The 14844-nt window shown below is 55.3% G+C and overlaps 1 protein-coding gene across 1 annotated transcript in view; it reads left to right on the top strand.

Annotated features, from left to right (window-relative positions):
- RRP12 (ribosomal RNA processing 12 homolog) overlaps positions 1-14844 on the top strand; it is a 68827-nt gene that overhangs the window by 50394 nt on the left and 3589 nt on the right. Inside the window, exons 18-33 of the mRNA XM_054660405.2 lie at positions 1250-1314; positions 1407-1569; positions 1944-2098; positions 2344-2411; positions 2971-3064; positions 4052-4210; positions 4337-4417; positions 4573-4678; positions 4859-4966; positions 5551-5708; positions 8004-8095; positions 8227-8394; positions 8515-8690; positions 8903-9028; positions 11239-11288; positions 14525-14597. Of these exons, the coding sequence (XP_054516380.1) occupies positions 1250-1314; positions 1407-1569; positions 1944-2098; positions 2344-2411; positions 2971-3064; positions 4052-4210; positions 4337-4417; positions 4573-4678; positions 4859-4966; positions 5551-5708; positions 8004-8095; positions 8227-8394; positions 8515-8690; positions 8903-9028; positions 11239-11288; positions 14525-14597 (1842 nt within the window). The remainder of the gene's footprint in view (positions 1-1249; positions 1315-1406; positions 1570-1943; positions 2099-2343; positions 2412-2970; positions 3065-4051; positions 4211-4336; positions 4418-4572; positions 4679-4858; positions 4967-5550; positions 5709-8003; positions 8096-8226; positions 8395-8514; positions 8691-8902; positions 9029-11238; positions 11289-14524; positions 14598-14844) is intronic.

Below are 14844 nucleotides of genomic sequence, written 5' to 3'. Positions count from 1 at the left end.
CTACAAAAATATTTTTTAAGTCCCACTTTGGGATATGATGTAGGCATTATAAAGAAAGAAAGAAACCACTAGGTAGGGACAGACAAGTTTAGCAGATGGTGAGTCGAACAGACACAGTTTATATCCCAACTCCGCCACTCCACAGTTCATGGCTTGGGGCAGGTTTTGTTTAATTTCCCAGGGTCTGCTCTTCATCTTAAAATGGGCAAGTTTTGTGAGGATTAAATGAAAAAGCCATGTGAAGTGCTCATTACACAGACTACCACATAGTACTTGCTCAGTAAATGTTACCAGCTTTATTGTCAAGTAAACAAGGTTACAGAATGCTATATATATAGTATATTCCTCTTTATGTTGTTTTTTTTTTTTTTTTTGGAGACAGAGTCTCGCTCCGTCACCCAGGCTGTTGTGCAATAGCACGATCTGGGCTCACTCCAAGCTCCACCTCTCGGGTTCACGCCATTCTCCTGCCTCAGCCTCCCGAGTAGCTGGGACTACAGGTGCCTGCCACCACTCCTGGCTAATTTTTTGTATTTTTAGTAGAGATGGGGTTTCACCATGTTAGCCAGGATGGTCTCAATCTCCTGACCTCATGATCTGCCTGCCTCAGCCTCCCAAAGTGCTGGGATTACAGGTGTGATCCACTGCACCCGGCCCCTGTTTATGTTTTACAAAGTGGGCATGTGGCTGGGTGCAGTGTTGCACACCTGTAATCCCAGCACTTTGGGAGGCCGAGGCACGTGGATCGCTCGAACTTAGGAATTCGAGACCAGTCTGGGCAACATGGTGAAACCCTACGTCTACAAAAAGTTAGCTGGGTGTGGTGGCATGCACGCCTGTAGTCCCTGCTACTTGGGAGGCTGAGGTAGGAGGATTGCGTGAGCCTGGGAGGTCAAGGCTGCAGTGAGCCCAGATTGCGCCACTGTATTCCAGCCTAGGCCACAAAGTGAGACCCTGTCTCAAGCAAACAAACAAAAAGAAATTGGCCATGTGTTTAAAGAAGTATAAAAAAGTAACAAGAAACAGAGGCTATCTCTGGGGGAGTAAGAGTATGGAGAGACATTTGCTTTCTGTTTATTATAGGTTCATTTTAGTATTTTAGAATGAACAAGTATGATTTAATTCATGGAGATGGGGGGAGTCACCCATATTCCTGTCCTCATCATTGGGCTTTTGGTTTGGTTTGGTAAATAAGGCCGTTGGCCAGGAGGGTGCTGGGCTCACACTCTGTCCCTCTGTCACACTGCAGCCATGGAACTGGCTCAGGCAGGCAGCACAGTGGAATCTAAGATCTACGACACACTCCAGTGGCAGGTAAGGGTCAGCTGGCAGAGGGCGTGGGGAGAAGCACACAGGGGCACAGGTGGCTGCGTGTCACCTTCCTTTATTGTCCCCTCCTTCTCCAGATGTGGACACTCCTGCCTGGGTTCTGCACAAGGCCTACAGATGTGGCCATCTCCTTCAAAGGGCTGGCACGGACGCTGGGCATGGCCATCAGCGAGCGTCCAGACCTGAGGGTCACCGTGTGCCAGGCCCTGCGCACCCTCATCACCAAGGGCTGCCAGGCAGGTACGTGTGGGCTGTGGGAGTGGGGGCTGGGGAGGATGACACAGGTCCCTGGCCCCATCCCCTGGCTTGCTACGCTCCTTGCCAGGCAGAGCCACAGAAACTCACCTCTGGAGCTCATCCTTTGCTGCTTCTGCTGCAGACCCCAGGGGATAACTTTGCTGGCTCCCTGGGGTTGGAGCCATCCAGGACCACGGGCCACTGGGGCACCAGGCTCTCCATGCCCTGGCTCAGCTTCTGCCACAGAGAGCTCCAAACCCATGGATTCCAAGTCCTGCCAGCTCCCCCAAGAGAGGGCCTCTGGGCCACAGCCCCAGCAGCCACTGAGGCACAGTCAACTCCTGTGCCTTTAGTGCAAACTTTGATCCTTTTACCAGAGGCCGACCGTGCTGAAGTGAGTCGCTTTGCCAAGAACTTTCTGCCGATCCTTTTCAACCTGTATGGGCAGCCCGTGGCAGCCGGGGACACTCCAGCCCCTCGCCGGGCTGTGCTGGAAACCATCAGAACTTACCTCACCATCACTGACACTCAGGTGAGCCACGGAACGGAGGGAAGGAGGGAGGAGGGGAGCTCTCAGGTGGGCAGGGTCAGAGAGGCTGAGACCCTACCCACCAGGGCTCACGTGGGTCTCTGCGTTCTGGAGCACATACCAGCAGTCATGGCTTGGGCAGGGCTGGGGGCTGATGGTGGGGAGGCCGCTCTGGGACTGCTGCCATTGCTGCTTTCTTTTGCTCCTCCCCAATGACTCTCTCCTCCTCATTCCCTCGGGGCCACAAGTTGGTGAACAGTCTCCTGGAAAAAGCCAGTGAGAAGGTGCTCGACCCTGCCAGCTCTGACTTTACCAGGTAACATGCTCAGGGCCTCCCACTTGAGCTGGAGCAGCCCAGGGAGCTGGAGGGTGCATCTGGCAGAAGCACTGTGGGTTCCCTCTTGCATTATTTAAGGAAGCCTTGAAGTATTAACTCTCCAGGCTGTGCTGAGAGGCTGTGCTGACTAGTTCCTTCTTCCTGGAGAGGCCATTTAGTCTGGTAGGGAGGAACAAGGACCCAGGAGATACACTGCCCAGGTTCTGATCCCAGCCCCGTCACTCATGGGCTGTGTGACCTTGGACAAATTACTTATCCATTCTGCCTCTAAGGCCTCATCTGTAAAATGGGCACGATAATAGTTCTTGGAACAAGGTTGCTATGAGGATTGAATGAGTTAGCAGGTGTAAAACACCAGGAACGGTGACTGGTACATCATGAATGCTCAATTAGGTGCTAGCTATTATTATTGTTCATGAGCCCCTTGTCCTCACCCTGACTTCTCCCACCTCCCCATACCCAGTAGACGTAAGAACGCTGGTAGTCTGCACCCTTCTCCAGCTCCCCATCCCTCTCCTTGTTCTCCTGCCCCGAGCAGATTGTCTGTCCTGGACCTGGTCGTGGCCTTGGCTCCGTGTGCTGACGAAGCCGCCATCAGTAAGCTATACTCCACCATCCGGCCCTACCTAGAGGTGAGCCTCGGCGGCCAGGAGCCCCATACAGCCACGCTTGGGGGCAGATGGGCTGTGGGAAGGTGGAGCCTGTCTTCCTGTCTTTGTCCCTTGCTGCTTCCCAAGATCAGGTCCCTGTCTGCTTTCTCCTGCAGTGGCTTCCCTTTGTGTCCTGTGTAGCCCATCTGTCTTGCAGGTCCCAAAGGGACTGAAATGCACAGCTGTGCTTAGGCCTTGCCTGCTGAGTGACTCTTGTAGAACCAAGGCCATGCTCCTTTGCCTGGCTCATTCCGCAGGCCCATCCCAGACCGGCCTGAGCTTTATCCCACCCAGTCCACTCTCCTCTACTCCTGCTGCAGCCTCCTTCAGCTGCCTTAAGCCTCCCTGATATAACAGGCCCCGTCTGTGCCTTTGCAGGGTTTGGGTCCTCAGCTTGAAATGCCCTCTGCTGTGGCCAGCAACCCTGCAGATCTCAGCCCAGCAGTGACCCCCTGAAAGCTGCCCCCATTGCCACAGTTTAGTAGCAGTTACCTAACAGTGTGAGAAGTGCTCTGGGGCAGCACTGCAGGTGGACATGGAAATCCAGGGCCAGGCCACGTCACCTCAGGAAAGGTGTTGGGGGTTGGGGGAGTGTGACAGAGAGCTGGTTTGGAGGAGCAAGGAGTTGTCAGTCTTGGAAGGAGAGAGAAGAGTGCTCCGGCTAGAAAGAGCAGCAGATGTGCAGGCCTTGGCGCGTGCCAGGCACCATGAGCTCAGGCCACTGGAGTGAGCACTGTCCAGAGCTGGGTGAGTGGAGTGGATTGGTGGGCCCCACGGCACACACCCCCAACCCCTGTGCCTCGCCCAGGAGTTAGCCACTCACTGTCCACATTCCACTGGTCCTCTGTCAAGCCACATGAGCCCCCACGGACCCCTGCTCAGAATCCCTCCAGTGCTGGGGGATGCTCCGTGGATAGCATTGGACAGGGAGTGAGCCCCAGGCCTCCCTCACCGGTTCCTGTCTGCCAGAGCAAGGCCCACGGGGTGCAGAAGAAGGCCTACCGAGTGCTGGAGGAGGTGTGTGCCAGTCCTCAGGGCCCCGGGGCCCTCTTCGTGCAGAGCCACCTGGAGGACCTGAAGAAGACACTGCTGGACTCACTGCGGAGCACCTCCTCACCCGCCAAGAGGGTGAGGGCTCTAGGGCCACCCGCTCTGCCGAGGGAGCCTGGGCAACACCAGGAAAGGAGCCACTGTTGAGGCTTGTTGGGTGGAGGTAGCATTGAGGGGTCCTGACTGGTAGCCCTTTGCCCACAGCCCCGTTTGAAGTGCCTCCTACACATCGTGAGGAAGCTCTCAGCTGAACACGAGGAGTTCATCACTGCCCTCATCCCAGAGGTGAGTGTGCGGGTGTGTTTTAGAGGGGGGTCCCTGGAATGTGGCTCTTAAGGGCCTCAGGATCCAGGGAGGGCAGTGATGGGGGTGGGAGGACTCGATTCGCTTCCCGGGCGGATGACTCAGGGAGCAGATGCTGATGGAGTTGTCTTGGCCAGGTGATCCTGTGCACCAAGGAGGTGTCGGTGGGCGCACGGAAGAACGCTTTTGCACTGCTCGTGGAGATGGGCCATGCTTTCCTAAGGTTTGGCTCGAACCAGGAAGGTAAGGCCCAGGGGGCTGGGGGTGGACACTCTGCTCATGGACTGGGTGGGGGGAAGCACCCCTCAAAAAAGGTGGGGAGAGCTCCATGCCCTGGCCCTGGGCAGGCTGCTCCTCTCTGGCCCTCAGCCCCCTTACCTGGTGGGTCCTTCCTGCTTGACCCACGTTGGTCTCTGTCCCCAGAGGCCCTGCAGCGCTACCTCGTCCTGATCTACCCTGGCCTGGTGGGCGCGGTGACCATGGTCAGCTGCAGCATCCTGGCCCTGACCCACCTCCTTTTCGAGTTTAAAGGTAAATGCTTATTTCCTAGAAGGCCTGAGAAGCCCTCAGATTAGGAAGATGCCCAAAAGGTCAGGATAAGGTGGCTCCTGGAACTGGGAAAAGGTGCCTGGAGGAAGTAAGAAAAGCCACACCCAGCCCAGTTTGCCTCCCTGTCTCCCTTCCTGCGGGTCTCTGCCTCCCGCCCTTGCGGCTATGCCAAGGCACCTTCCTCAGGTCTGTCCCCGCGTGTGACTCTGCAGTCCAGTGGCCCTGCATCCCACTGTCAGAGTGGTTAGGAGGTGGTTAGGGCCGATGCCTGGATTTTAGTCCTAGTCCTGCCTCTTGGCAACCACATGAGACCTAGAACAGCTTGATTAGCCTCTTAGCACCTCAGTTTCTTATCTCTAAAATGGAAGCAAGAAATAGCACCCACCTCAGGGTGACGAAAGGACCCAAGACCACTCCATGGAGCGTGATTGGAACCATCCTGGGCATACGGAAAGGCTCTCAATGTCAGCTTCTACTGACACTTGAGTGGCTGTTTTCCAGTGGGGAAGGTTTGGGTCTGAGTGGGGTCCTGGGTGTCTTAGACAGTGACCCCCTCACTGCCACAGGTCTGATGGGGACCAGCACAGTGGAGCAGCTGCTGGAGAATGTGTGCCTGCTTCTGGCCTCCCGCACCCGTGACGTGGTCAAGTCTGCACTGGGCTTCATCAAGGTGGCGGTGACTGTCATGGACGTGGCGCACCTGGCCAAACATGTGCAGCTGGTGGTGAGTGTCCCCGTTCCCCTTAGCAGGTAGCAGGGTGGCCTCTGAGCTGTTGGCATGGACCCGGCAAGCTTCGAGGCCAGCAAGTTTCAAACTTTTTTTTTTTGTAGCCAGAGGTCATTAAGGAACCCTAAAAGGGACCATAGGGGAATGCCTGTCAGGTGGAGGTGAGGAGGGGGCACACTGCCCAGGTGGCTTTCTTCACCCCAGAGCCCTACGTGGAAAGCAACAGGGGCTCTTCAGGGCAAAGGCCCATGGGCAGGGCCACTCCTCATTTTACAGATGGAGAAACTGAGGCCAGAGATTTTCCAGATCATGGGACTCAGACGCTGGGCTCTCCCTCCACAGGACCCCCTCATCTTGCCTTTTTTTTTCTCCCATCTTGCATTTTGACCTTGCTGGTTAGAGGCCATTCCTTTGGATCCCCTGCTGGGCTGCAGAAGGATCTGAAGAGCCCCTTGGTATAGGGTCCCTGGCCCTCTCCTGCCCAAGAGAAGCCTTGCCAAGCCTGGCATAGGCTTCCAGCCAAGCTGTGCACTGTACCTACTGCCTCAGTTTCCCATGTGTGACTGGCTTGAGTCACATCAGACCTCTGGGTCCCTCTTGCATATTTTCTTTGGGTCTGGCCTTGGGTTCAAGATAGGAAGGGACAGATGAGAATCAGCAGGCCCTCCCACTGCCCTCGGAGCCTGCAGCCTAACTAGGGACCAAAGGTGAGGAGAACAGTTAGAGCAGTGATCCATCATGGAGTTATTCGAATTTATACAAGCCCTGGCCGGCTGCAGTGGCTCACACCTGTAATCCCACCACTTTGGGAGGCCAAGGCAGGCAGATCACTTGAGTTCAGGAGTTTGAGACCAGCCTGGCCAACATGGTGAAACCCCATCTCTACTAAAAATACAAAAATTAGCTGGGCGTGGTGGCAGGTGCCTGTAATCCCAGCTACTCGGGAGGCTGAGGCAGGAGAATCACTTGAACCTGGGAGGCGGAGGTTGCAGTGAGCCAAGATTACACCACTACACTCCAGCCTGGGTGACAGAGCAAGACTCTGTCTCAAAAAAAAGGGATTTATAGAAGCCCTTCAAAGAGTGGTTGGGGAGGCCAGGAGCGGTGGCTCACACCTATAATCCTAGCACTTTGGGATGCCAAGGTGGGTGGATCACTTGAGGTCAGGAATTCAAGACCAGCCTGGCCAACATGGTGAAGCCCCATCTCTACTAAAAAATACAAAAATTAGCCAGGCATGGTGGTGCGCACCTGTAGTCCCAGCTATTCATGTGGCTGAGGTGTGAGAATTGCTTGAACCTGGGAGGCGGAGGTTGCAGTGAGCCGAGACCATGCCATTGCACTCCAGCCAGGGTGACAGAGCAAGACTCTGTCTCAAAAACAACAAAAAAAAAGCCAGGCACAGTGGCTCACACCTGTAATCCCAGTACTTTAGGAGGCCAAGGTGGGCGGATCGCCTGAGGTTGGGAGTTCGAGACCAGCCTGGCCAGTATGGTAAAACCCTGTCTGTACTAAAAATACAAAAATTAGCCAGGCGTGATAGCAGGCACCTGTAATCCCAGCTATTCAGGAAGCTGAGGCAGGAGAATTGCTTGAACCCGGGAGGTGGAGGTTGCAGTGAGCTGAGATCGTGCCATTGCACTCCAGCCTGGGCAACAGAGCGAGACTCCATCTCAAAAAAAAGGAGTAGATGCGGACCCTATCCCCTAGCCGGTTTGGGAGTCACTGGAGATAAGAAGATCTGCCACCTGCACATGTAACCCAAACTGGGCCAGGTGAAGGCTTAAGAGGAATCCAGCCAGAGCAGAATGCAGTGAGATGGAAGGGACATAGGGGACCAAGAGAAATCTTGGGGTGCTAGGGGCAAAGCGGGAGCCGCAGCATTAGATGAGTCTGGGCTGAACTCCCACCTCTATGGCCATTTAGCAAACACTTTATCCTCTGTGCCGCCGTGTCCTCTTCTATAAATAGGGGGTGATAGCATGTATCTCAGGGGTAGTCCAAGGATTCAAGGAGAGGATATATGTCAAGTACCAAGCGCTGTTGAGAAGACTAAATCTCTCATCCTGCGAGGGTGCTCAGGCCTGTGTCCTGAAGGAGGGTGCAGGGGAAAGATGGGGCCTGCCCACCCGAGGGAAGCATGACTGGGCCAGGGTGTGGGCCAGGAGCAGGGCCGCGCTAACCCTCCCCTCAGCTGGGCTTGATCATGCTGCGTCCCTGGGCTGGACAGCAGTAAAGGGGGCGCAGCATGGAAGGCTCGCCTCCCTGAAAGCCTGGTGCTCTGTCCGGCAGATGGAAGCCATTGGGAAGCTTTCAGATGACATGCGGCGGCACTTCCGCATGAAGCTTCGGAACCTGTTCACCAAGTTCATCCGCAAGTTTGGGTCTGTGCACTGAGCAGGGGCGGGGGTAGGGCAAGCGAGGGGCCGAGGATTTCCAGTCCTACCAGGGACACTACATCTGGGTCGTGCTGTCTGGCCAGTGCCTCTCACCAGCCCTTCCTTGCCACTCCCAGATTTGAGCTGGTGAAAAGGCTGTTGCCCGAGGAGTACCACAAAGTCCTGGTCAACATCCGGAAAGCTGAGGCCCGGGCCAAGAGGCACCGAGCCCTGAGCCAGGCTGCCTTGGAGGAGGAAGAAGAGGAGGAGGAGGAGGAGGAGCCCGCCCAGGGCAAAGGTGACAGGTGAGACCATGTTAGGGCCATGGGACCTGGTGTCCCCCCAACCCAAGGTCCTGCCCAGGCAATACCCGCTGACCCCCGCCTCTCCTGGGAGCACTCTGACTGGGGGCTTTTTGTCCTTAGCATTGAGGAGATTTTAGCTGACTCAGAGGACGAGGAGGACAATGAGGAGGAGGAAAGAAGCCGAGGCAAGGAGCAGCGGAAGCTGGCACGACAGAGGAGCCGGGCATGGCTGAAAGAGGGTGGTGGGGACGAGCCCCTCAACTTCCTGGATCCCAAGGTGGCCCAACGAGTCCTGGGTAAGCACAGGGCTGGCCAGTGCACTCAGAAAACAGACTTGCCATGGTGCCAGGTTCTCAGGTGGTGGGTAGGGGGTGGCATCCATGGCAGGCCCATGGACAGGGCTGAGAGGCACCCGTTTGGGATCCCTGAGCCGGGCTTGTTGGTCATGATGAGGGTGAGTAGCATGGGACTGGCCTTCAACCTCCTCATGCCAAACTCTACACCCCAGCCACGCAGCCAGGGCCAGGCCGGGGCAGGAAGAAGGACCACGGCTTCAAGGTGAGCGCCGATGGCCGGCTGATCATAAGGGAGGAGGCAGACGGCAACAAGATGGAGGAAGAGGAAGGCGCCAAAGGTGGGCCCAACGCGCTTGTCCATTCATTCACCGTGTTCACTTATTCCTTCGGTGATCACTTGCTGAGGAAGCGTGGGTAAAAACAGACCAGAGAAGCTCTTCTCTCGGCAGCTTCCTCAAACTTTTTGAGTTTCTCAAACTTTTTTTAAGAAACATTAAGAAATCTTTTTATGTTGTAACCGAGCCATTTATACAATACATATTTAACTTAAAGGAAACTATCGGAAATGGTACTTCCCCTTACTGTGTGTGATACGCTGTTAGTCTCTTCTGTTTTTCTCCTCCTCCTCCCCCTCCTCTTCCTTTCTCCTTTTCTTCCTTCCTCTTTTTTTTTTTTTTTTTTTAATGCAAACTTGGCTAAGGCCCTTAAGATGATTTAGAGGCAGAAAGAGCCAGAGGCTGAAACCCTCCCAACTTCCCAATCCCAATGTCTCACATTACCCGGGAGTCCCTCCGGTGTGGCATCTCGGAGCTCTCTTTAGTCTTTCCTGGCCCCTCTCCACATATCCAGCCATTAGCTAAGAAACACTTAGGTCTTCGCCAGGCGTGGTGGCTCACGCCTGTAATCCTAGCACTTTGGGAGGCCAAGGCGTGCAGATCAGGAGGTCAGGAGATCAAGACCATTCTGGCTAACACGGTTAAAACCCATCTCTACTGAAAACACAAAAAATTAGCTGGGCGTGGTCGCGGGCGCCTGTAGTCCCAGCTACTCGGGAGGCTGAGGCAGGAGAATGGCGTGAACCCAGGAGGCAGAGCTTGCAGTGAGCCAAGATTGTGCCACTGCTCTCCAGCCTGGGCGACAGAGCGAAACTCTGTCTCAAAAAAAAAACAAAAAACAAAACACCTAGGTCTTCAAGAACACACCTGTCATCCCTTTGTTTGGTTCCCAGTGCTGCGAGCTCTGGGCCCTTGTCTCACTGCACCTCCTAACTGGAGCCTCACCGCTCCACATGCACCCAACTCACCAGCCACACGACTGCAGCCGCTCGGTCAGCCTCTCCTTAGCTCCATTTCCTTGCTTCAGAGTGGATATCATACAATCCTCATACCCACTTTTCCGGGTTGGAATGAAGATGAATCGGTGTAATGGGGACAGCGTATGTACTTGGTGTACATGTGCCTGTTATATTTCCGTGTCTAGTGTCTTCTCTGCTCCTCTCTCGCCCCTGTATACTTTCCCATCTCCTGTCCCCCTTGGTGCCCAGGCATTCCTGAGGCTGTCAGGACCCCTCCCCTCTCTCTCTGCCTTTCCAAACCCCCCTGCTCTTCAGGATTCAGCTCAAAGCTCCTTTTGTAGCCCTTCCTGGGCACCTCAGCCTTTAGGCCTGATTCCCCCAGAACTCCTGCCAAGCCCAGAGGAAACCCAGTCTTCAGCCCTTGGTCATGTGCTTTCTTTGGAGATAGAGTCTCGCTCTGTCACTCAGGCTGGAGTGCAGTGGCTCGATCTCGACTCACTGCAGTCTCCATGTCCTGAGTTTATGCGATTCTCCTGCCTCAGTCTCCCAAGTATTGGGGACTACAGGCGTGCGCCACCATGCCCAGCTAATTTTTGTATTTTTAGTAGTGATGGGGTTTTGCCATGTTGCAGACTGGTCTTGAACTCCTGACCTCAGGTGATCCTCCCACCTCGGCCTCCCAGAGTGCTGGGATTACAGGTGTGAGCCACCACACATGGCCGGTCACGTGCTCTCTATCGTCTTTTGGTTGTTGATTGACTTTGCCTGAGTTTCTCTTCCCTCCAACTGGTCAGTTTCATACTTTATATTCCCACATGGAGCCCAGCACATACTGCATGGGGCAGAGATTTCAAACAGGAGAATGAAGCCTTCCTGGCACAGTGGGGGTGTGTATGGGGCTGCAGGAGCGCCTGACTCCCCCGGAAACCTGGGGCTTTCTTCAAATCTCAAACAGATGAAGGGTGGGTGAGTGGGAAAAGAAAAGTTTCAAACGAAGCCATATTCACCTCAAAAGTAGGATCACCGCTTCTTTGAGGGGCCGTTATCCCTAGGGCCTAGGGTGGGAAGGAGAAAGGGGCAGTGCTCAGGGGTCTCATCTCTTCTAGCAGAAGGATGATATTGGTCGGAGGAAGGCAATTTTCTGGGGCCGGAGTTGGTGGCCCCGCAGCCTGGTGAGCCAGGAGGGGGCAGAAGGAAAGGGTAGGTTTTGAGGAGCTCCCACAGCGCTCATGGGCCTCTCTTTTTTGGCTCCAGGCAAAGATGAAGAAATGGCTGACCTAATGGAAGATGTGATCATCAGGAGTGTGAGTAGTTCCTGCAGATGGGGGGCTAGGGCTTCAGACCTAAGCCTGGGCTCCACAGCTTCTCACCCCCACCACACGTAGACATTGGAACTGCCCTGTTTCTGGAATGCTCGGTGCATCCTCACAGGTGTGCATAGCAGGCGGTCCAGAAGGCTGTGGGTGCCAGGCAGGACAGGGTGATGGTTGTCTAGTTAAAGGAGAAAGAAGGCAGAGACCCTTGTCTCTCTAGCGAGGGCATGTGCTATGCAGGGGCAAGGGCAGCAGCTTCCCTGTGTGCTCCTGCATGGGGTGGGGGCATCCACCGTGGGGGAGCATGGCTGTGTGCCCGGCACTGTGCTGAGGGCCCCACATAGCCTCACGAAGATAGGGACTCCGTTGTCCCGGTGACCAGAGGAGCGTACAGAGGTAAGTAGCCTGCCCAGGGTCACAGGGCTCAGTCTGTGCAAACCAGGAATTTGAACCCTGGTTTTCCAGTCTCCTAAGCCCAGGAATTCAACCTCTTTGCCACCATTACCCCTGTTGACCTGGCAGTGCTGCCTGCCAGGATGGAAACAGCCTCTCAGCTGCCCCACCTGAACCAACAAGGGTGAAGTGGGCCCAACCCGTCACCCAACACCTGTCAGTCTCAAGCTCAGTGGAACATTTCCATTCTGGAGCAGTTTCTTCCCTCTCTGTCCTTCCAGACTATGCCCCAGCCCATCCAGCCTTCCTGGGCACCACCCGTAGGTGACAGAGCCTACATCAGGGGTATAGTGATATCGGTGGGGAAGCGGCAGACTCTGGGGTCCCATCTTGACTTCAGCCTAACCTTTTAAAGCCTCAATTCCTGATCTGTAAAGTGGGGTTATAAATAGACCACCTGGTGGAGTCATTGGGACAGTTTGGTAAGATTGGGCGTGTAAAGTGCATTAGCATAGTGCCTGACGTGTTACAGACTTCCCCCACATCCCCGTTTTCATTGGCGTCATGTTTGTCAATGTCTGCCCATATGCCTTGCCAAGTGTCCATCTGCCCAGTGTGGCCCGAGGAGGAGTTTGTTATTAGAGCATTGTGACAGCGCAGAATTCTGTTTGAAGAGCTGAGTACATATCCAGAGTCCTGGGTCAGAGAGTAGCTGAGGACCTGAGCAGCCTCTGATGCGGGAAGCCCCTCTGGGATGCCCTTGAGGAAAAGCAGTGGGGCTTCTGCTGAAAACCCTCCTGCCCCTCTCTGCGCCCAGGCAACCACTCCTGTGGGACAGCTTCACCTACTGGGAGTCCTTCCTCTGCTTGTTCTGACATGGGCCCCTCCGAGAGGCCACCCTCAGGCCAGTCTAGTCTCCCTTTCCAGGTGATGGCAGTCGTCTGCCAAACGTGTGTCTGGGCCCAGACTGCCTGGGCTCAAGTCTTGGTTTCTGTGTACAGTGCTTGCCACTTAGTGATGCAAAGTAAGCCGTGGTGACTTGATTATTCACTTTTCCTGGAAATCTTTTTCCAGTCAAAGCCTCCTGGGTTCCTTAAGCAAATCTTCACATGTGGCTTTGCAGATCCTTGGCAGCCTACTCCTCTTCCTGGCCGTGGAGAACCGACCACGGCTTTCTAAGGATGTCCCCCACTGCCCCGGGCAGAGCGGGACTGAGCAGATGCCTTGTCTCCAGGCATTGAGAGGGCCCCAGGGCAGCTGCACTCTGTGGCTGGCTCCTGCCACTGAGACCCCCAGAGGGTTTCTTGCATGGCACTTAGTTCTAACTCTTTTTTTTTTTTTTTTTTTGAGATGAAGTCTCACTCTTTCGCCAGGCTGGAGTGTAGTGGCGCAATCTCGGCTCACTGCAACCTCCCCCTCCTGGGTTCAAGTGATTCTCCTGCCTCAGCCTCCTGAGTAGCTGGGATTACAGGTGCGTGCTACCACGCCCAGCTAATTTTTGTATTTTTAGTGGAGATGGGGTTTCATCATGTTGGTCAGGCTGGTCTCGAACTCCTGACCTCGTGATCCACCCACCTCAGCCTCCCAAAGTGCCAGGATTACAGGCGTGAGCCACCGGGCCCGGCCAAGTTCTAACTCCTTGGCCAACCATTGTGGAAGCATGAAGTGCTGGGGTTCAAGTAGCTGCCTCCATTCAAGGCCAGCAGGCTGGGCTGTTGGCCAAGCACCAGCTGAACCAAGAGCCAGCTCAGCCATCATCCCCTACATTGCAGTCGGAGTCAGCTTCCTCCCGGTTCCTGTTTCTCCACTAGGAGCCCACTCAGCTGGGCTTCGGCCAGTGGACCTGGAGTCCCCCGTCTCCCAGGCACACCCTGTGTGTGCTGCAGCCTGTTCGCTCTGCCCAGGCCGATCCCTTTACCTGGCATACCTTTCCCCTGGTTGGCCTCTGGATCCCCTGGGTAGCTGGAGCCCTGGGAATCTGCAGTTTCTAGAGGTTTCTGGGGCACAGTGACACAGACCACAGTGCAGGGACCAGCCTTGCCAGCTGGGGCCACCTCTGTTTGCCTGCCCTCCCTGCACAGCACGCCTCTGCCTGGCCTGATTGTTGGTTCTAGGCTCACATCTGGTGGGCTGGGGCTGCTGTCGGGCTCTCCCTCCTTCCCTTGGACTGCCTAACACAGCGCCAGGCGCACAGTAGGTGCTCTGTCACTTCCTGTTGAATATAATTGACGAGCTGACGTGTCTCACTGTCCATGCTCATACCTGCTGGGATGGTAGCATTGTTGAGGATCAGTGATGACTGGCTTGAGCAGGGGTCTCCCACCCGCCTGAGAGCCCCTGGAGCACAGGAACTAGATCTTGTGCCCTGTGTCTCCAGGGCCTGGCACTTAGTAGGGGATCAGTAAGTGAGTGATTAATAGGGAGAGTGGGGTGGGGTTTGTGTGAAGCAAAGAACTGGTAAAGCTATTCTCTCTGAAGAGGCCAGGGACCTCATTTTCCCCATTAGGAAGGCTGGGTAAGCTGATGTCAGAAGCCCTCTGGGCAATTGCAGGCCTGGGTGGGGCCCAGAGTGGAAAGGAAGAGCAGGAACGGCCGCCACCAGCCCGGCAGTCAGGACATGGCCAGAGTTTCTCTTCTGCACTGCCTGGCTTTGTGATCTTGGACAGTTCCTTGCCCTCTCTGGGCCTTAGTTTCCCCATCTGTAAGTGAGAGGTGGGGTGCTTAGCAGAGGGCCTCTCCTGCTTGATGCAGGGTACTCTGCTGTTACTGTTGGCATTCCCGAGGGTGGGCATATCCCCTGGTTCACTCACTACCCACCTATTCTCTCTCTATAGAAAAAGCACCAGAAGCTCAAGCACCAGAAAGAGGCTGAGGAGGAGGAGCTGGAGATACCCCCTCAGTACCAAGGTGAGGCTTCCACTCCTCTCTCCTGGGACACATGGATCCCTGTCACCTGCATTAGGGAGGGGAGTCACAGGAAGGGGTGGCAGGGCCATGAGGGTGCACAGCCTGGTTGCACTCACTTGGCACCAACAGAGGTTGGCTGATATGACACTCAAGATGGGCCTGGAGTCTAAGGGGCCCTGGGGGTGTGAGAGAGCCTACGGGTTAGGAGATCTGTGCATGGAACCACCAGCCTTCTGAGGAGCCCTGA

Source organism: Pan troglodytes, chromosome 8 (assembly GCF_028858775.2).
Source record: "Pan troglodytes isolate AG18354 chromosome 8, NHGRI_mPanTro3-v2.0_pri, whole genome shotgun sequence".
NCBI lineage: Eukaryota > Metazoa > Chordata > Mammalia > Primates > Hominidae > Pan > Pan troglodytes.
Note: the sequence above shows the minus strand (reverse complement) of the source record. Positions and strands in the feature narration are given on the sequence as shown.